Genomic DNA, 21,341 nt, shown 5'->3' with positions numbered 1-21,341 from the left:
TGGGGACCCAGGCCTGACCTGGGGATCAGCACATTTGCTGCCTGTGACCTCTCCAGGCTGTGTGGACAACCTCTCATGGGCCTGTGAGGACCCCCTGCAGCCCCACGGCCAGCAGAGACCTCAGCATCCAGCCCAGGCACAAGGCTCCATCCTGGAACCCTCACGCTAGGCTGCTGGAGCACAGACTACCATACAGCCTTTGGACAACTTTGGCAGGACCTACCATAGCCCACTACCACCCCGCCCTGAGACCAAGCACTTCACTCTGAGCATATTGCACCTCCCAAAAACAGGGTCCTCCAAAAGTACAAGAGTGGTCATAGTAGCGTTATTAATAATATTCCCAAACTGGAAGCAAGCTGCACATCCATCAACATGGGGGATGTACTCATACAACGGAACCCAGTTTGGTAAGGGGAACAGATGTGCTGCAGGTAGCGGCATCTTGCAAGCACAGCACTCAGCATAAGGCATCTGGCATGTTCCACACAAAAAAGGACCAGGGCAAGCTGTCTGCATGCAGGAATTGGATTGTAGCAATGCTTAGGATATTTACTCTTGACCTAATCTAATCTCTCAACACACAGAGAAGGAGGTTGGGGGGTTGGAGGGTGAACAGATGAACAGCAGAGATGAAGAGTCTTTAGTACCTTTGTCAACCCTGATGCTGAGAAGAGGTTTTGGTGAACACGCAGGCCGTGTCTTACCCGGGGGCGCTAACAGGTTGAATTGTCCCCCAAAAGGTACGTCCAAGTCTGAGCCCTGGTACCCACGAACGTGGCCTTACTTGGAAGCAGGGACTCTAAGGTGGTGATGGTTACGCTGAGGTCACGCTGGAGCAGGGTGGGGTCCTCATGGAGGAGGTTAGCATGGATGTGCACGCATGGAGGAGGCCACGCAGCCAGGAGCTGGACAAGGCAGGAAGGACCCTCCCCTGGAGCCCAGAGAGGGAGCGTGGCCCGGACACCTTGGGTTCATACTTCTGGCCCCAGACACTCAAACAGGGGTGCATATGTAAGTGTAGAATTCAAGTATCATCAATGAGGAATTAGGAAGTTAACCTACATTTTAACAGTATCAGGGACGGTTGTGGTCCTGGGCTGGGGTGCGCCTGCCTTGAGATCTGAGTAGCACCCCAGCTGCGCTGGGGTCAGTTATCTGTATAGCCTATTCCAGCCTCACCTCCTGACTGTGTGGCCTTGGGTGACCTGGGTGCCCTCAGGCATGTCCCCCTGCCACCCTAAACTTTGGTCTGTTCCTCCATGATGGGGTTCTTCAGGGGATCTGTGATACCCTTGCGCCACACCCAAGACCTCAACCTTGTCCACCTTCAGGCCAGGTACAGTGAGCTTCCCGTGGGGAGCTTCCTATCTTCCTCCCGAGGTTTTAGGTTTCCCCAAGCCTTGGATGACAGTCATTAACCCAGCCTCAAAATGACCCATCCCAGACTTCACTGAGCCTGACTTGCAGGGTTTTTCTTGTTTCTCTCTCTCTCTCTTTATTTTTTATTTTTTTGCAAGCAAGGCTAGCCCTCAGAGCACCAGCAATCATAACCCCAGTAATGTCATTCCTGTTGCTGAAGTTAGTTTTCCCTGAGAAGCTACCAATGGGTCATGATATTTCCCCTTCCTCACGGCCTCTGAAGACACTTTGATCCCAAACCGCATATAGGCACAGGAGGCGTTCTAGCCTCTGGTGTGCACTTCACTGAGGGCCTCCGATGCTGAGGGACAGCCCAGTAGTGCTGGTTATGATGGGACCCTCACACTGGCCTCCCGGGCACTGGCTGACCCTAGGAGAAGCGTGTCTGCACTCCTTTTCTGGCCTGCCTGCAGTAGCATCAAATAGTCACCTTCCCTGGGATAGTCAGAACCCAAAACCCCAGAGTGCCCAGAAATCATTGTAGAGCTCGAGTTAACGCTATGGAGGAAACTGTAGGTGACTCCCTGGATCTCCCACCAAACCCAGCACTCAGCCCATGCTGGGCATCAAGTCCTTTTCCTCCCAAGACATGGAGGGACCCTCAGCCTCATGGAATCCAACCTGGGGCCATGTAAGGAAACCGAGGGACAGAGCAGACAAGGGGCATCTGTAACGTCACAGGCAAGGGAGCAGCAGATGACACTTGATGCAGGCACGTTTGCTCTGCAAGGCTCCAGGCCACCACATGCACCTCTCTGCTGGGTGCTCCTGCCCCCGGGCAGAACCCTTCACTCACCCTAGCCCTGAATCTACACCACCGCCTCGTCTGACACCCAACAAAGCCCTCCCCCACTCACCACTTGCACCCCTCTGCCAGCAGTAGGCATGGACCTTCTTGCTGACTGGTGCTCCCTGAAGGGAGTCCAGCATTCACCCTCTTCCAGCTCTCGGGTCCCCAGGTCTGGAGTGCTAGGACCTCAACCTTAGGCCTCAGCTGGAGGTCCCTTCTGAGAAGCTATCCAGCTGCCTAACATGCACTCACCAGCCCCCCGTCACACCTGGAGGTGAGGGTGGCTGCTCACATGCTCATGTCTGCCACTGTCCGCCCACCCCCTCATTTGCTCTGTACACACGTACACAGCACCAACTCTGAGTTCAGCCCCCACCCCCGGGGCCGTGGTAGGAGCAGACACACACTGCTCTCCATCCCATCTGAGCAGCAGGAGAGTGGGGTCTGCACAGTGTGGGTCCGAGGCACGAGGCCAGGCCCCAGGGCTCTGTGGGCAATTGTGGGATGGCTGTGCATGTTTCTGCCAGGAGGTGCTCACAGTTGGCATCATGCACCTACCTGTATGGCCGTTCTTCAAGAAACAAGTTGGAATTGTTGCAAAGTGCCCATACTCTCTGGCCTGTCCAACTGTCTCCACCTCACATTGCTAAACCACCAGCTCCTCACAGTTGCCTTTGAGAAACGTGGTGCCTGTGGCCACACCACCACCAGGCCTGCTGGCTCTGTGGACAAGCCAGCACTTGCAAACTGCTGTCACTCTCCTCACCTGCATCACGGCATACCTAGTTCACAGAACACTTACATGCTACACTAAAAGCACAGGCACTACCATGCCAAAATAGGCACAGTGGACCCTCAAAATAAAAAGCTCGTGCTTTGAAGGACCCCACATATGTGATGAGGGCTTCATGTGCAAAATAAAGAACTCTTACAACTACTAACCAAACAAGCCAACCAAAAAATAGCAGATCTGAAGAGGCATTTCCCCAAAGAAGATACACAAATGGCCAACAAGGACATGAAAAGATACTTAACATCACAAGTCATTAGAAAAACGTGGGTCAAAACCACAAGGAGAGGATCCCTGGGTGGCTCAGCGGTTTGCGCCTGCCTTTGGCCCAGGGCCCGATCCTGGAGTCCCGGGATCGAGTCCCACGTCGGGCACCCGGCATGGAGCCTGCTTCTCCCTCCTCCTGTGTCTCTGCCTCTCTCTTTCTCTCTCTACATCTATCATGAATAAATAAATAAGTCTTTAAACAAAACAAAACACAAGGAGACACCACTTCACACCAGCAGGGGGGCCAGAATCAGACAGGTAGTAAGTAAGAGGTGCTGGCCAGGGCACAAGGTCGCCGTGCAATGTAAGCGGTGTGCCCCGTGGGAAACACTCTGGCAGCCCCTCAGTTACGTTCAGTTATTATCAGATCCAGAAACTCCAGTCCTAGGCTTAGACCCAAAAGAAATGAAAACACAGGTTCACGCAAACACATGGACATGAAGGTTCACGGCAGCGTTATCTGTAACAGCCCCAAAGTGGAAATAATCCAAATGCCCATTAACTGGTGGAAATACAAATAAAACATGGCCCATCCACAGCATATGCAGTACCATTTGGCCGCAGACAGGAGTAGGGCACCGCCGCCCGCCGTGCGTGGATGAGCCTGGAGCGCGCGATGCGCAGTGAAAGAAGCTGGTCACAAAGAACACATATCCTAGTGTATGTATATGAAATTCCAGAACGTGACTCCACAGACACAGAAGATGGATGGGTGGTGGTCCAGGGGGAGTCGGGGAGGGATGGCAACACAGGGTTCCTTCTGGAGTCACCAAAAGGTTCTACCGTGGATGGTGGTGGTGGACATGCCCTTCTGTGAATAGAATAAAAGCTACTGAGTCGCAGGCTGTAAGTGGGCGAACTGTGTGAGAGGTGAATTACGTCTTGATGAAGCTGTCGGAAAGCTTACTTACTTAATCCTAAAGCAAGAATGTCCAGAAACAGGAAAAGTACTTCATAATATGCTACTGATAACATAAAGCCATTAGGAGCTCATAGAAGAAAGTTTTTCTTAAAAAGAACTATTAATCATGGATTTTAATTTTGTAATGCTATGGTCATAAACCACAGCTGTTTTCATGTTCAGACCGCAGCACTGGGGACGGGAATGGCGTGTGCAGCCTCCTCAGGTCGTGGGCCTGGGCCCCGGGGTTCCTCAGGGGAGAGCAGGGTGCTGGCAACAGGACCACGATCAATGCCAGACTCAGGACATGGTCAGCGAGGAGGGTCTGGGTGCAAGGAAGCGCTTGGGTCCAAGCCAGCAGAAATAGCAAGAGAACCAGGCGAGAGGGACATCAGAGACCCAACGTGTGTCCACTCTGCCCGGGGCGGGTGGCGGAGGGGGGCGTCGGCTGCCCAGGAACGAGCTGACCTCAGAACACCCACCGTGGCTCTGCCTCCAGCAGTCCAGCTGGCAACCATGAGCATGTGTTTGCCCTTCTTGGCCTCAGTTTCCCCAACTGCCTAGAGACTCTCAACCCTGTTTCCATGGCTACCACTTGGCCTCAACATCCCCATTCAGCCCACAGGTCACACTGGTCTTTGCCGAGCACTGGCACAAGCCCTGCCCCAGACTGTCCACGAGTGGCCTCGGCCTTCGATGCTGGAGAGGCAGGACCAGGCATCCTTCCTGCTCTAAATGGGCTGGGGACTGACAGTTTAGGAGAGAAGGGGCAAAGGTGAGCCACGTAGGCTTCCCAGGGACCCAGGAGCCTGGCTGTCCTACCTGCCAGATCTCTACACTCAGCTCCTCCCGTGACCTTGGGTGCTGCCCACCATGGCTGCCGCAGCTGGGGGTAAGGAGACAGAGAGGAAGGCTGGGGCAGTGGGGTGGGGAAGGCAGGTGGGGGGGGTAGTCAGGGAGACCAAGGGGAGGAGGAGGTGAGGAGGGGGGAGGCAGGTAGAGGGTGGGGGAGGAAGTCAGGGAGATGGGAGGAGGGGGAGGGGGAAGGGAGACTGGGGCAGTGGGGTGGGGAAGGCAGGTGGAGGGGGGCAGTCAGGGAGACCAAGGGGAGGGGGAGGTGAAGGGGGGGAGGCAGGTGGAGGGTGGGGGAGGAGGTCAGGGAGATGGGAGGAGGGGGAGGGGAGGGGAGGGGAGGCTGGGGCAGTGGTGGGGGGAAGGCAGGTGGAGGGGGGGAGTCAGGGAGACCAAGGGGAGGGGGAGGTGAGGAAGGGGGAGGCAGGTGGAGGGTGGGGGAGGAGGTCAGGGAGATGGGAGGAGGGGGAGGGGGAGGGGAGGGGAGGCTGGGGCAGTGGGGTGGGGAAGGCAGGTGGAGGGGGGGGAGTCAGGGAGACCAAGGGGAGGGGGAGGTGAGGAGGGGGGAGGCAGGTGGAGGGTGGGGAGGAAGTCAGGGAGATGGGAGGAGGGGGAGGGGAGGGGAGGGGAGGCTGGGGCAGTGGTGGGGGGAAGGCAGGTGGAGGGGGGGAGTCAGGGAGACCAAGGGGAGGGGGAGGTGAGGAAGGGGGAGGCAGGTGGAGGGTGGGGGAGGAGGTCAGGGAGATGGGAGGAGGGGGAGGGGGAGGGGGAAGGGAGACTGGGGCAGTGGGGTGGGGAAGGCAGGTGAGGGGGGGAGTCAGGGAGACCAAGGGGAGGGGGAGGTGAAGGGGGGGAGGCAGGTGGAGGGTGGGGGAGGAGGTCAGGGAGATGGGAGGAGGGGGAGGGGAGGGGAGGGGAGGCTGGGGCAGTGGTGGGGGGAAGGCAGGTGGAGGGGGGGAGTCAGGGAGACCAAGGGGAGGGGGAGGTGAGGAAGGGGGGAGGCAGGTGGAGGGTGGGGGAGGAGGTCAGGGAGATGGGAGGAGGGGGAGGGGGAGGGGAGGGGAGGCTGGGGCAGTGGGGTGGGGAAGGCAGGTGGAGGGGGGGGAGTCAGGGAGACCAAGGGGAGGGGGAGGTGAGGAGGGGGGAGGCAGGTGGAGGGTGGGGAGGAAGTCAGGGAGATGGGAGGAGGGGGAGGGGGAGGGGGAAGGGAGACTGGGGCAGTGGGGTGGGGAAGGCAGGTGAGGGGGGGAGTCAGGGAGACCAAGGGGAGGGGGAGGTGAGGGGGGGGAGGCAGGTGGAGGGTGGGGGAGGAGGTCAGGGAGATGGGAGGAGGGGGAGGGGAGGGGAGGCTGGGGCAGTGGTGGGGGGAAGGCAGGTGGAGGGGAGGGGGGAGGGGGTCAGGGAGACCAGGGAAAAGGGGGCGGTGGGGGAAGGGGGAGCTGGGCAGAGGGGGAGGCCGGAGTGGTGGTGGTCAGGGAGATGAGGGCAGAGGGGGAGGCTGGGTAGCCTGGGCTTTGGGCTCCACCTAGGGCAATCTACGCCATTTCTCCAAGCTCCGGCTTCCTCCTCTTTATGTGGCAGAACAGCAGCAGGAGTAATAATACTTCCTATAACTCCCAGAGGCGTGCTGACGGAACAACAGACCTGCAACCCTTGGCACAGGGCCAGGCCCAAGGGACGCACACGGCAGCCACTCAGGCAACGTTACCATTCCTGCTGTTGTTAGAGCCTACACTGGGCATCCCGACCACAGGTGCTCACACAGGTAATCCCACAGAGGGGCGGGAAGAGCATCCTCGTGGCATCAGGGACCCGGAAGTAGTCCTTCTGCCTCAGCTCCCCTGTGAGAGGCCACACCCTTTCAACTATTTTCCTCAACAGAGGGGCTGAAATCATGAAGAAGCCCAAGGAGCCTAGGATGTTCCATGAGGAGCCCATGCCTGCCCAGGCCTCATTTCTTCCAGAACGTTCCATGAGGAGCCCATGCCTGCCTAGTCCTCAATTCTTTCCAGAATGTTCCACAAGGAGCCCAGGCCTGCCCAGGCCTCATTCCTTCCAGAATGTTCCATGAAGAGCCCATGCCTGCTTAGTTCTCAATTCCTTCCAGAATGTTCCACAAGGAGCCCAGGCTTGCCCAGGCCTCATTCCTTCCAGAATGTTCCAGGAGGAACCCACACCCTGCCCAGGCTACATACCCTCCAGCTGTGTGGACCCTGCCCCAGTCATCCTTCTGGAGGGGGGGGGGGGCTATATGAGCCATGCTGATTGTCCACATTCCTGCATCCAGCCACCTTCCCAAGACAGCCAAGCCCACTGCAGCTCCTTTTTCTATACTGATTCTCCTGAAGGCTCTGTAAAATTCCCTTTCTGCACAGACCCAGAAAGGAGGGGCCTGTACTCACAGATCCGACAGCATCACGGGTAGCTTCACTACGCCTTAGTGTGGGGCATTTGCACCTTATCCCAGCAGCCCCAAATCACCCCTTTGGTAACAAGTTACCAACTAGTAGCTGTATTTTGTTGGGTCTCTAAGGTATTTGGAATGTTTCTTAATTAGTTACCAACCTTTTTGAAATTTGAAAATTAGCAGAGAAAGATATCTGTATTTCTAGCTTATCCTGAAAACTGGAGATCGGGACAGATGGCCAAGATCTGGCGAGCACAGGCAACTGCCCCTTCTGGTGGAGCCCAGCCCCGGCAGCTTGCCATGAGCTCCCACCACCAGCATGGTCCTCGTGGGCACTGGGAGGTACAACCCACACTTTAAGTGCAACGAACTCTCTTGTCAGTTCACAAATGGCCTTGGTGGGGCTAACAGGAGATGGCACAGCGACCTTGGACCACACGGGATACCTATGCCCCAGCATCCTCGGAGCGGACACCAAAAACACGGATGCTCCTCATGAATTTTCTTGCGGTGGCCTGGCTTTCAAATACCCCTTTCTACCACTCCCATAAATTTTCATGTGCCAACAAGTGCCTTAATATTTATTTTGGTAGCACGGTTTCTATTTTATGGAACAGGAAACTACAGTGGTGGGGGGTTTCGATCCAGCCCACCGCTAGTTTTATAAATAAAGCTTTACTGACAGACAGCTATGCCTGTTCATTTATGTATCATTTGGCTGCTTTTGGGCTAGGATAGCAGAGCTGAGGCATGGAGACACAGACCATATAGCCTACAAAACTTAAAATACCTATCAGCTGGCCCTTTATAGAAAAACAGTCTGCTGATCCCTGAGGCATGCAGGAGAGGCGAAAGCCGCCTCCTCTAGGAGCATTCTTTGGTGTCCATATTCAGGCTCCTTGTTTAAAACATTTATGATGCTCACTGGGGTAGGAATGATCTGCCAGTGGGTGAAGGTGGGGATGGGGAGGACTGGGGAGGCCTGGGAGAGGAGGAGGTGAGGATGCAGGACACCTGCGTTAACTTCTTGCCTTGATGCAGAGAAAGCCCAGAGCAGTCACCCAAAGTTCACCTCAAAACACCTCTGGGAGGAAACACTGCATTTTCCACCAGAAACTTGGTGCTGCACATGCTGGTACAGACCTGTCTCTGCCCCTGGCATCCCAGTCCCAACCAGCCCCCAGCACTTACTTCATGGGTTTGAACAGCGCTTGCCCATAATTCTGGAACGTCATGATGAGCTTGAGCTGCGTGCCCCCCGACTTCATGGCTGCAAGGGAGAGGGAAAGAGATATGGAGTCACTTGCTACCCAAGACTCCTCCTATGGGCAAGTGAGGCCAGCTCCCACTCTGCTCCAACGGCCACTGATGCTGATACACACTCCCACCTGATATTTAGGTGCTGGTGCTGGAGGCAGGATCTCTCAGACAGTCTGACCCAGACACAAAGGGACTGGCTTCTAGAAAGGATGGCCAAGTATATGTACATCCCAGCAATGTCTCCCTCCCCAGACACCTGGATGACCTACTTATACGCCCCCCCCCAACCCCTCCCCACATTACTGCTTGCCCAGTATAAGTTTCTGGGGTTCGATTGCAAGTCTGAGCAGGGTTAGTCTGAGGAGACCCTGGAGACCCCTTGGCCAGAAGCACCTGACTCATCACAGAGGGCTTCAGGGGCTCCACATGGACACTATGGGGGTAGAAGTCTCCAAAAGCATCATTATGGCTTCCCAACTGCCACACCAGCTCAGAAGCTTAAAGATTTTTTGAAAATACCTGCTCTTCCCCAGACTCTGGATCTCCTATATGCTGATGGAGTTGAAGGAAGGAAAATATTCAGGGGTTTCCACAAGATGTGGGGGTGAGAGGCTGGGTTTGGTCTCTGGCCACCTTAGAAGCTGAGCTCACTTACCCACCCCACCTTCTGCATGGCAAGAGCCCCAGACCATGTGAAAGAGGCCACACGGAGGGCCTCTTGCATCCACACCAGGCACGAGCTGTGCTACTGTCACAGGTATGACCAAGGAAGAGGCAAAGTATCCCCACCAGAGTCTGTGTCTGGTATGGCATGACAGCAAGATGACTTCAGGCTTTGGTACAAGAGGACAAAAGGCCCTGGGGAACCCTTAGGAAGGCCTCTCTGAGGAGGTGACACCTAAGCTGCTCTGAGGGAGGAGTAGAGGTTGGCCTGAACACACTACGGAAGGCAGAAGGAATGCACAGGCCTTGAAGAAGGAGAGAACTAGGCACATTTATAGCCTTCGAGGAAGCGCGTGGGGCCCCCCCCCATCCCAGTGGGTAGGAGGGAAGTGGGTTGGGGGCCTGGGTATGCAGCAGCTCTCAGAGGGGTCCTTCCAACATGGGGTGAGTGGTTGGTGCTAGGCTGCAGAATAGCCAGGAACCAGGTAAATGCTGTCCCCCACAGTGTAGAGGGCTGGCTACAAGGGTGTAAAGTAGAAGCCAGGGGAAGGAGGCCAAGGCAGCCATAGCAGACAATGGTGGTTTGGATGACAGAGATGGGGATAATGGAAAAATTTAAGAAATATCTGAGGCTCCAAGGAACCATTTAGTGGAGTAGGTGTGGGGTGTGGAGGGGAGAAAGGAACCTAGGATAACCCTTGGATTCCAGTTGGAGCAGTAGATGAATGGGGAGGAATGTGCATGGAGGTGAAGATCAAGGCCAGATGAGTAGAGATGACTGAGGGGTGCCATATTGGAGGGGCACCATACTGGAGGGTGTCATACTGGAGGGCACCATATTGGAGGAATGTCATTGGAGAAGCACCATACTATAGGGCACCATATTGGAGGGGTGCCGTATTGGAGGAGCACCATACTGGAGAGGCACCATACTGGAGGGGCACCATACTCAGAGGGTGCCATAATGGGGGGCTTTGGTATGGAGGAGCCTTGAGGCTGGAGTCTCTGCCCAGCTTCCTATGTCCAGGCGCCTGAGAGGGAGTCTTCACTCTCCCTAATCTTGGTTTCCCCCTTGTATTGGATGGAGCTCAGCAGATGCCTGCCCAGCCTTCTTTATGGCGCTATGGTGAAGGTCAAGACAAATGAGAGCAATGTATTATTTGATCTGACAATGCCTCAGGTTGACCACATGCAGCACGGGGATGACAATCACATCTACCTCGCAAGACTGCTGTCATAATTAAGTGGGTAATGCTTGTGAAGCATCCGGAATGGCACAGGGCACATGGCACATTCAAGATGGCAAACTGCCCCATGAGTGCGAAGAATGACCAGGAGGTCTAAGTTCCCTGAGTGTTTTGAAGGGCTCTCATGGCCTCTGACCTACTCCCTGGGTACCCAACCCAGCCACTTGGCCATTCCTTCCTCTGGAGAGTCTGTGGCTGTGGCAGGGACAGCCTGGCTGCAGTCGGACACGCCCTTGTCTTGGGGTCCAGGAGGTGGAGCTGAAGGCATAGCTCCCCCAAACCAGTGTGAGACTTAGGTCTGTCGGTGATGCCCTTCCAGCCTGTACCCTCTTCAGGAACACAAAGCCAGCGATAAATTCCACTTCACTCCAAAACACTAGAAATAGCCTTTTTAGGCTTTTTCTGCCCAACCCTGGGGGCAGAAGTACAATGCAGGGTAATCTCATGTGAGGGAATACTCTGTAGCCCTCTTAACAGTACCAAAGAATTTCTAATGACACAGCAAAGCAGCTTATGAAGCATTTACGCTCCGTGAGCTGCCTTCTTTGGAAGGTGTGTACGTAAGCGGGTGGGAAAATCTGGATGCAGATACGAAGCTACAGCCCAGTGGTTACCCCCAAGAGTAGAACCACAGATGATTTTAATTTCCTTTTTTCCCTTATCTATGCTTTCTAAATTTCTACAATGAACATTTATTACATTTTTAATAAGATGAAAACAGAAGTGATCATTAAGAAAATTAGTGGCCCGATTAAGCCCCATTCGATGTCCCCATTTCCATGTAATAACTGGGGTCACCGGATTTAATTATTCCTTCCCGGGCCAATCGGGGACAGCACATCAGCTCGTTCCAGGGCCTGTAATCCTGGTTTTCTTGAATAATAAATTATTATGCAAATCTGGTCGGTTTAGTCATTCTTGTTCTGGAAGCGAATCTCAATGCACTGTTGCCCCGTGTTTTCCACTGCACTGCCAGCTCCTCTCCGCGGAGCAAGCACGGAACTAGAGATTAATGGGCCTTAGAGGCTCCGGGTGACTAAGGACTCTGGAAAGGCCAGGATTTTGCTAACTGCCCTGGACACTGCCTTCCTCTTGTCTAAGGACGTGTGCCTTCCCACCTGGGTCCGCCGTTCACTCTGCCAAGCTGGAGTCCAAAACTAGAAGACACTTGGAATTCTGCTTGGAAATGGGGGATGGTCTCCCTGCAAAAACCCACATGCAAACTCCAACTCCTCGAGTCACGGCAAAGGCCAAGTGTTCATCTGGGGTGGGTGACAGGCAGATGGAGCGAGTGGCTTTGCTCTGCTGCTACTGAATGAGCCCAATCTGAGGGCCCAGGTGGCAAAGCCAGGACACTAACTAGGCCTCCAGAAGGAGGCTGTGAGTTTGGGGTTTCTTCCTGAACACAGGCTTGAGGAATCTTGTCCGCCGTGCAGGGTAGGGAGGCGCTGTGGAGCAGAGGCAAACTTCAGAGAGGAGCCCATGTGGGCAGCAAGGACCCCACGTGAGAGGTGGTGGACATGCCCTCACCTGGTCAGGTTTCCGGGTTTCTCGGGGGACAGACGCCTGTCAACACCTGGCCAACCTCAGCCCTGAGGACACCTGGGTGCAGTGAGCCCACCATGGACTCGGGGCCAGGTTAAGACTGGGGCTGTACTGGCACACACCCAGTGGCCATGTCCCCAGAAGACACTCACCCCAAAGAAGCCCCATTTGTCACCTTCTCTCCATCTCCATGGTCCCACCCAAATCTAGGCCTCACTGTCACCAAATCACTAATACACGGGGGCCACCTACCTAGTTGCCTGGCTCCTTTGAGCCTCTTATATAGGCTCTCACCTCCTCAGCCGGCTCCTACAGGCACGTCCCACCATTCAGACCATGGATGTCAGCTCTGTCCTTCCTGCTAACCCTCGAGAGCCATATGCCCCAGCTATGCATTAACATACATTAATTAGCACTGATTAGTGATGATTAATGACACGCAGTAATTATACATATTCATATAAACTAACAGGACACACTATACTTTGTTCTAATGTTCATGGATGCTATAAATCTCATGACCACTAAGACACTCGGACACTGTGTGGTTTTGCTGTCTTTCCCCAAGACACAGCTCCCCTCTGAAGAACTAGAACGGGAACTGCATTTCTTAGGATCCTCCAAGGAAGCATCAAGTAAACCAAGCAAGAAGAGCAGCCTGAGGAGGAGAGAGCAGGGAAGGGAAAGGGGGTGCCATCCTGGCCGGGAACCCAAACACTGCCACACCAAGGAGGTGTGAGTAGTGGGAGACGCAGGGCTCTGGGCTCTGCTGTCAGCTATTCCTGCGTCACACACCTTGGTGATTGCAGGGACAAGTGACCTGGGTCCTGACTCACTGGCTGCAGCCCCCACTCATCAATTTGTTTCCCCATGGAAACCAGGGTCAATGCTGCCAGGCTCCCTATTTCTAACAAGAACCCCCAAGTCATATTTTCATTAGCCACCTCCTGATTTTTAAATAATGAATTCTATTCTTAAGACACTCGTGGGCCACACAAACACGCCCACGGGTAAGGCGCTGCCAAGCCACCAGTGGGGCCCTCTGACGTCACTATCCTTGGCCTCTGTCACCTCGTCTTGGAAGTGGGATCAATGTTTGTCTTCAGGGATCATGGTCAGGCAAGCACTCCAAATATTTTCACAACCACTGCCTTATTTTTAAGTGTGAGAGGAAAGAAGCTCCTGGCCAAGGATGGCTCAGATTTGAGGACTGTGATGCCAGGAGCACTGAGGTCACCTGTTCTTCTCCACCCATCCCACATGCCTCACCCTTGGTGGGACAGGGATCTAACCAGTGCTCTAGATCCCTTGCCACACAGAGCCCCTTATCCTGCCTGCGGGTATCCAGGATGAGGGCCCTCAGAGAGCAGCGTGGTGTGTGTTCACTTGTCCGTCATTGGTGGACACCCAGGGCTGGCACTGAGGGGGCTGCTCCAAGTGAGGGACCGGAAGAGGCTCTGAGGCCGGGGTTCTCCTGCCTACTTGCTTAGCAGACCTCTACTAAACTTTAGTCCCTCACAGGCACCCCTAGGGTGTTTGAGCTGTCACCACCCCCAGCTTAGACAGCGGTGTAGCCAAGCTCTTTAAGACAGCTCACTTGTGTTATGATAATTAAATTTACTTCGAAAGTAGAGCGCTGCCCTAGCTGGAGACCAGCACCTTCTCTGGAATGAGAAGGAACGCAATCGGAATACATGCCTGTTGGATTCTGGAACCCCCAGTGGCCTGCTCAAGATGAAAAAGCAGGTGCCCAGGCACTCGTGTGGATTTTTGTTCTTGATCTTGGACTAGACAGTGGGAAGGAGAGCTGAGGAAGGGCTCAGCTATTTGCCACCTTCTCTGGTGCACTGCTGGCACCAGATTGTCCTTCCGGATGGTCTGGGGTGGGCTACGTCCTTCCTCCCGGATGACCCTAAATGCCTCCAGTGACTTGAGCATTTTTGGTTATTGGAGAGCCAGCACCTGGAGACAGGGACCCACTGCAGCCACCCACTGTGCCGTCTCTGGGTCTGGAACTGCCTTCCCAAGGAGTCTGCCTCTGACCAATTACACAGGGTGCCCCCCCGGGGGGGCCCTCAGGCAGCTGCCCACCCTGGGCTACCCCAATGACAGTCTTTATTCCTGGAAGCTAGCCGGCCAATTAGTCCTGGATCCTAGCTAGATCATTGAGTGCCCGGGACTTTGGTCCTGTGGAGCGGTTCTCCTTTGTTCACGCACCGACCACAGCTGTGTCCAACCTGGATGGAGCTACGGGGGTGTCTTTCAGCCAGAGGCTGCCTGGATCCTCTCCGTGTTATGTGACTTCTTTTCCTTTTTAAGCGATTCCAAGTACAGAGCAGTTAATTGTGTCATTTATTCTTTGCATCCATAATTGTGCACGATAGCAATTTAATTATCGGCGGCCCGAGCTGAAGGCGCCGCATGCCTGATTTCAAGCTGAATAGAGGTAGATAACGTCCCGAGCCTCTTTAAAGGCAGTGAATGGCCGTTACCAAGCAGCCAGGAGCCCGGCTATAAATAAATCTCTGTCGGCCACAGCAGCTGTACCGAAGGCCACACGTGCTTCATGAAGTGGATCAAGTGGTTCTGAACGGGGAGAGTTAATGGAACCCTTCCGACAGGAAGCTCTGGGAACCTTGCGGCAACTTTTCCCCCTTCCAACAACGTTTCTGGGCTCACGCCTAACAGCGGGATGCACACCTTGGAGGTTAAAGGGACTACTATGGCTGGATGGCTAGGGGACAGAGCTCTGAGCTGGGAGCGGAGATTCGCAAGCCACCCCCAACCCAGGGCCTGTTTCTCTGCTTGCAGAAGGGGTGTTAGAAGTGGGTTGGATCTCCAGTTCTTTAAACTTAGGCTCTTCTCTACACCACCATTGTGGCTCAGTGTGGCTTCAATGTCTCTCTCCCATTTCACGCTCAGGAGGGTGGCGTTGCTGAACCCTGACCCTGAGGCAGCCCTGGGCTCCCCACCACCAGGCCTTCAAAGGCTGCATCCTGCTCTGGGTCACAGCCATGCAGATAGCTCCTAGCTAGGGCCTCCATTTCCAAACCTGCCCAGCTGGCTCTGCTAAGCCAAGGGCCCAGCCAGGGGCTGCTATCTCAAGCAGAAGGTTGGGTTCTTGGTCAAAATATCCAACTGGATGTAGGGCAGACTCTGCCCAGAGAGTGTGCATCTCCAAGGGATGCCTGCAGCCTGGCCCAGGGCCAGCCCCTCTCCTGCTGCTCCCTGTAGACCAGGGCTTTTTCACAAGCATGAACTCACCTGGGACCCACTGCAGCCACCCACTGTGACCTCTCTGGGAAGGCAGTTTCCAAAGGGTCCGCCTCTGACCAATGACACCAGACCAGCAGGGACAGTGGGGCCCAGTGTTGGCTGAGGCCTCCCATTGGCTTGTCCGGCACAGGTTGCTCTGGTCAAGGAGGCTCTGGCCTGCCCCCGAAACCCTCGTGCCACACATACACCTACTGGCAGGGACACAGCTTAGGCTCTGTTTTGACCTCTTTCTCTTATTCACTCGCTGAGGTCTCTCAACAACCCCATGATACAGGTTTCACGGGTCCACGCCCGTCATCAAAATCTCTGAGGACAGAAGTACTCATAGATTTCAAAGATTTCAAAAATTTCAGATGACAAAAGGCGCAGGTAATGTGTACATCCCACATATTATGTAACGGCCCAAATGGGTCTGGGCAGAACTCCGTAATTAAACACACTCCTATTTCCTCAGAGGAACATGTGAATATTCGCTCCAAGTGAGAAAAATAAGGATTTATAAATAGCTTTGTCAATTTAGGTTTTGCTCCCATATAAGTTCAGGTTGAGTCAGATTTTGCTGAACAAGTTATGTTTGGATTTCAGATTTGCAAGCCAGAGATGATAGGTACTAGGTTACACCATCTTTATGTTCCATGTGAGAACCCAGAGCATAGAGGTTAATCCACTTGCCCAGACTCACACCACACACAGATGAATCAGTCAACCTTCCAGTACCAATTAGGTCCTACATGGTGACTGGGCAGGACCAGCTTGGCCAGGGCAGTCCAGGCGTGAGTGGCAGAAACACAGACAGCCCACCAGAGACAATGGGCAAGGACACATTCCCAGTCACACCACCAAGCATCCCGCCAGGATGGGATCCCCAGGCACAGGCTCAGTCCACTGTGGTCAGGCAGCCTAGGCACCACTGCCCAGGGCAGTCAGACTACTGTGGGTAGGGGGCGCCTCAAAGACAGGCCCCTGGGGAGACAGAGAGAGGAGGACACTGAGGGTGGGCAACATGCCTGTGAGCCCCAGAGGTCTGTCTTCTCACTCTAGCTGCTCCCTGAGCTGCTGGGCCCTGTCCTCTGCACAGTGGGTGTCCAGGGAGAGCTGCAGGCTGTTTGTTCCCTGAGGGATATGGCGAGCTTGGCCAGCCCTTGAATCCCAAAAGCCTTCCTCCACCCCAGACCCTGCACTTGAGAGTGGTGACCCTCCAAGCACGCAGTGCAAAAAAAAAAAAAAAAAAACTAGTTCATATTTACAAGCTTGGTCATATGCATCATCTTATTAGAACAAATGCAATGTACCTGAGTAGCCACAAGCCCATTTGACAGATGGGGAGACTGAGGCAAAGAGAGGTGCCACAGACAGCAGCAGCGCAGGTTCCTTTAACATTGTACTTCCCTAAAAACATTTCTAATTTTAATATGTTCTCATTTTCCCAGAAGCCCCAGCCCTCCAGATCCCTGTCTATGACAAGTGCCTGTACTTCATTTAAGCCCTGGGTCAGACATCTTTTCTTATGGAACATGCTCCATGCCCTCCTTCTAGATGGAGGTCACCTAGATTTTATGTGAATGGTGCTCAAAGCATTCATGCCTCCTCATTGTGTGTTCATGTCCTGCTTGCCCCCGGACGTCTTGGGTCAGCAGCATCAATCCTGCTGAGGTTCGTTCATCCTCAACCTGCTACCCAGAAAGTGGCCTGACATCCAGGAGATGGTCAAGAAAATCTTCTGAGTGGATGAACCAGTGAGTCAACGCCCTGGATACTGGCCTCGTCTATTATCAGGAGTGAAAGGGGCACCCTGGCCGTGGCTGTCCACGGGATGGTCTGTGTTGTACGCATGGCAGGAGGGAGGCTGAGCTTCTCACGGGGAAGGCCGAGGCAGGATGGGGGTCTGGGAGGTGCAGCCAGTTAAGAGAGGAAACACCAGCTTCTTCCTGTTCGCTCCCCTTCCCAAGGGTGAGCAATCACAGGCTAGAGAGAGGCTACACAGCAAGTAGATGCCCAGCAGACACCTCAGTACTGGGCAGAGCGAGCCAAACACAGTCCTTAAAGAGCTCTGGAAAACCCACTTGTCAGCTGCACTCCCCTGTGTCAGCAGCTGGACCGAGCCCCAGGGCATCAGCGTTGCTTAGGGGAATGCCAAGAAGACAGTGTCTCGGACTGTCTGCTCCACAGCACAGGGTGGGGGCCTACACTCGCCTTAACCCCGACTGGCCTCCCTCCACCCCTTCCCGCGGTGTGAACTCAGCCCAGCTTCCTGCAAAGCCCCCCAGACTGTTCCCTCCACCCCAGGGCCTCAGCCCATCCCTCACTGCCTCTTGGAAGCCACGGTGACTAATGAGGATCTTCACAAATGATCGCCTACAGGCCTGAGAACAATGGCCCCAAACCTCCGTGCTCAGAAACTGCTGCTGACACATTTCCCTGAAATCAGTAATTGGATGCCTTTTTTTGTCCAATTCAGCAGATCCCAAAGTACTCGGTGATATTGCCTCTGAATTACTAAGCGCATGGGCCTCCACCCTAGCAGAGCTGAGCCCTGGTCACTCCCTGTGCATGGAAACGGCAGGGGCAGGAGCAGGGCAGAGCGGGTCTCTGAGCTCTGCCCGCTGTCTTCCTGCTGTGCCGAGGGAGGCGCCCCAGTCAGCAGGGGTGCCTGCTCCTTCCTCGCCCCTGCAGAACGCGACAGCACCTCTGCCTCCCTCACTGGCCTTGCTCAGAGGTATCCCTCCCCTCCTTTACAGGCCTCGCAAGCTTGTCCCTCTAGAAGGCTGCCCTCATAAATCACTCCAGGAGGTAATGTTCCAGCAAGGAGCCATGGTTTCCCAGTTCTCCTCCACAGGAAAGCCAGCCCCCACCCAGCAGACCCTACCCCATTGAGAAGCACAGTGAGGGCACCTACCGACACTGGTTATCTTCTGAGCACTCAGGTCGCGCAGCAGGGCTTCGATCGCAGGGTTGTGTCTGGAGTAGAGCTCGTACCGGTTAATGCCGATGTGGAACTTAAGCCAGTTGGGGTAGGAGTCCACTGCCGCCTCCCCCGTGGGCAAGAATTCTTCATTTTCAGTGCCTTCACGTGGCCTACAGAAAATGAAGGTGACCCGGAATCAGCAGGGAAAGAACAGGGTGGTAAAATCTGGATGAATAAGAGGGAGTTGGTGCCAATGCCAAGGTTTTAACTTTGGATCTAAACAAATGCAGATTTATTCAAAGATGCCTCTGCTCAGACAGGACCCTGCGGACACCCTGTACTTTTTCCGCGGCTGTTGTTCTACTAACTAATAACATATCTAAACTGTAATTCTTACTTACCCTCGGGAGACGCCCAGACAGCTATAACTAAATCAAGACTGAGCCCAGAACATCAGTGCCAGGCCCTACCGCGTCTGTCCTGGGGTCACGAAAACAGCCCAACAAGTGTTATGTCAGCTTGGGGTAGGGGAGGCTGTCACTTCTTCCTGGGGGCAGACAAGCAAGCCATCTTTGACCACGAGCTGTGTGCACATCACAGACACGCCCCGCCTGTCAGAAACCTTCCCTGGACGCTCTGTTTTGGTTCCAACAACCAAGCGTAGAAATGATGCAAGAAGCTAAATTTGATTTTAACGAGAGCAGTCTTGGGTGGGGAGAGAGGAAAGAGTCAGGCACTCACTCCAGCTGAGGCCCTAAGTGAGGACCTGCCGCCCACGTGGCCCCTCCTCACATCTCTGGAGTTGAGGGGCCAGTCTGGGGGAGGACAGAGCCTATTTGCGGCTGGGCTGGAGGGAAAGTGGAACCTGTCTTAACTCTAATTCACCTACGGATGAGGCCCTTCTGGCCCCGGGTCCTGTCCTCCAGAGGCCACATCACTGACCCCCAGCCCTGGGCTGTCTCTCCTGGGAAGAGCCCCAGGCCTAGGTCACTGCTCTGATTCTCAAGTTTCTAAGCATTTCCTTGAACCTGGCCAGCAGACAAAGCTCAGAGGCCACCAAGCACCTTGGTGTATTTAGACAGAAAAGCCTGGGCCTGGTCAAATTTCAGGGTAGAAAGGATTTTTATAAGATGTTTTGGAAAGCTGGCCTTCCCCCTGAGTTCCTTGGGTAACCTTTTGCAGGTAGGTATTTATTCTGGCCTTGCTGCTAGTTAATATTTCACTACTCTGGGCTGTAGCATCCGTTTATTCTGATCTGTGTGGCCGAGGAGGGCGTGGGGTGGGGGTGGGGGATCCTGTTTAAACCAGGACAGTTTAAAGCGATGCTCCTGAGGATGCTTCTCACCTTTTATGAAGCTGTCACCCAACGCAGCTGGCACCGTTCCAAGGGCAGCTGCTGTCTGCACCCCGGCTGGGAGAGCCCTTTTGTTATGCCTCATTGGGGCCAGCACGCCCCTCTGCTAATTTTGTTCTCAGCGGCTGGCTTACAAGGCTCATTAGGCTTTTGCAGACTTTCCTGACGTGTCCACTAGAGAAATGTCGCCGAGAATCTAAAATCTTAGCAGCCAGCAGCTCCCCAGGGAAAGGTAAGGGGCAGTCTCTGTCTCTCATTCGCTTCCTTGCCAGCTTGGGCATGCATTGCCTGACTTAGTTTCTAGAGCCAGTGACCAGGACTTTGCAGGCCAGCAACTGCTCTGCTATAGAGTCAGCACTGACCCTCCCTTGACTCCACAGGGAGCAGCTCCCAAACCACCCAGAGGCCCTTCTCAAGGAGGCAGTCACTCCAGAGACAAAGGCACTGCCCTGAGTAGGAGGCACCATGCTGCCCCGCCCCACAGAGCTCTCCTTGCCAGGGTGGGGACTCTGCCACAGGGGTCCATGCCCCCTGGGGGTTCCTGAGCCCCTACGCCTCTTTAAACAATGCCTGGATGTGCAAGGGCATCTGCGGGAAAGGGGAGCACAGGCTGATGGCTGCTTGAGGGTTCGGGGCCTGCAGGCACCCACCCTGAGCGGCCTCCGGCCTCACTCACCAGTCAGGATTCTCAGCGGCCGCCTTGGGGTTGAACCTGATGTCACTGTTCACATTGAAGAGGACGTCGTCCTCGGTGAGCGGTGGAACGGACACCTGGTAGAGCGGGTGTTCGAACAGCTTCGCCAGGAGAGAGCTGTCCCCGCTCGGGCCAGGGGGCGGCACCGACCGGCGCGGCCCGGGGTCTCGGAGCAGTGGCCGGTGCGCGGGATCGCGGGGCCGGGGCCGGCCGGGATCCTGCCCCTGCAAGGCGCCTTCGGCCGGGTCGGCCGCGGCCGGCAGTTTCTCCAGCGAGTGGGACGTGAGGTTGGAGGAAGGGTCGGAGCTAAAGTCCTGCAGGATACGCAGCGTGTGTTTGTTGGGCCAGCCCCCGTCGCCCGCCGCGGAAGCGGGCTCCCCCGGGCGTCCCCGCGCCTTGGCCCAGCCCGGCGCAGCCGCCTCCACCGCGGGCTGCGCGCACGAGCACCCGGGCTCCCCCGAGGGCCGCACGGCGCGCCGCTCCAGCTTGGGCAGCAAGTCCAGCACGATGTGCAGCGCGCAGGCCACCAGGAACACCATCAGGATGAGCACGCGGAACCTGCGCACCAGGATCATCTTCATGGCCGCGCGGGCGAGCGCCGCCTGGGACTCCGGGAGCCCTCCCGGGGCGCGCTCCGCCCGGCCCCGGCTAGTCTTGGCTTGGCACGAACGCACTGCCGAGGCACAGGTCAAGGTCCATCTGGCGGCGGCCGGCTACCAGCTCCAGGGCTGTCCCCCGGCGCGCACCACGTGTGGGGCGCCCACCGCCGAAGAGCCCGCTCGCCGGGCCATCTCGGGGGCCGTTCCCCCTCGCCTCCCCGGAGCGGCCGCGCCCTCGGCGGCCGGGCCCAGCGGCCCTCGTCCGCGGAGCTGGGTGCGCAGCCCGGCGAGGCCGCACGCACGCAGCGGCCGGCTTGGGGTCTCTGCGCTCATCCGGCGCGCGGGGGCCCGACGCTGCGGCCCATCTAG

The 21,341-nt window shown here is 55.6% G+C and overlaps 1 protein-coding gene across 1 annotated transcript in view; it reads right to left on the bottom strand.

Annotated features, from left to right (window-relative positions):
• FAM20C (FAM20C golgi associated secretory pathway kinase) overlaps positions 1 to 21,105 on the bottom strand; it is a 49,412-nt gene extending 28,307 nt beyond the window's left edge. The window contains exons 1-3 of the mRNA XM_072836619.1: positions 20,356 to 21,105; positions 18,317 to 18,495; positions 8,621 to 8,699 (exon numbers count right to left, since the gene is read on the bottom strand). Coding sequence (XP_072692720.1) covers positions 8,621 to 8,699; positions 18,317 to 18,495; positions 20,356 to 20,954 — 857 coding nt within the window. The 5' untranslated portion in view covers positions 20,955 to 21,105. The remainder of the gene's footprint in view (positions 1 to 8,620; positions 8,700 to 18,316; positions 18,496 to 20,355) is intronic.
• Positions 21,106 to 21,341: the final 236 nt, after the last annotated feature.

The sequence above is a fragment of the Canis lupus genome, chromosome 8 (genome assembly GCF_048164855.1).
Source record: "Canis lupus baileyi chromosome 8, mCanLup2.hap1, whole genome shotgun sequence".
In the NCBI taxonomy this organism is placed as follows: domain Eukaryota; kingdom Metazoa; phylum Chordata; class Mammalia; order Carnivora; family Canidae; genus Canis; species Canis lupus.
The sequence above is the reverse complement of the archived record's forward strand: the minus strand, read 5'-3'. Positions and strand labels throughout refer to the sequence as shown.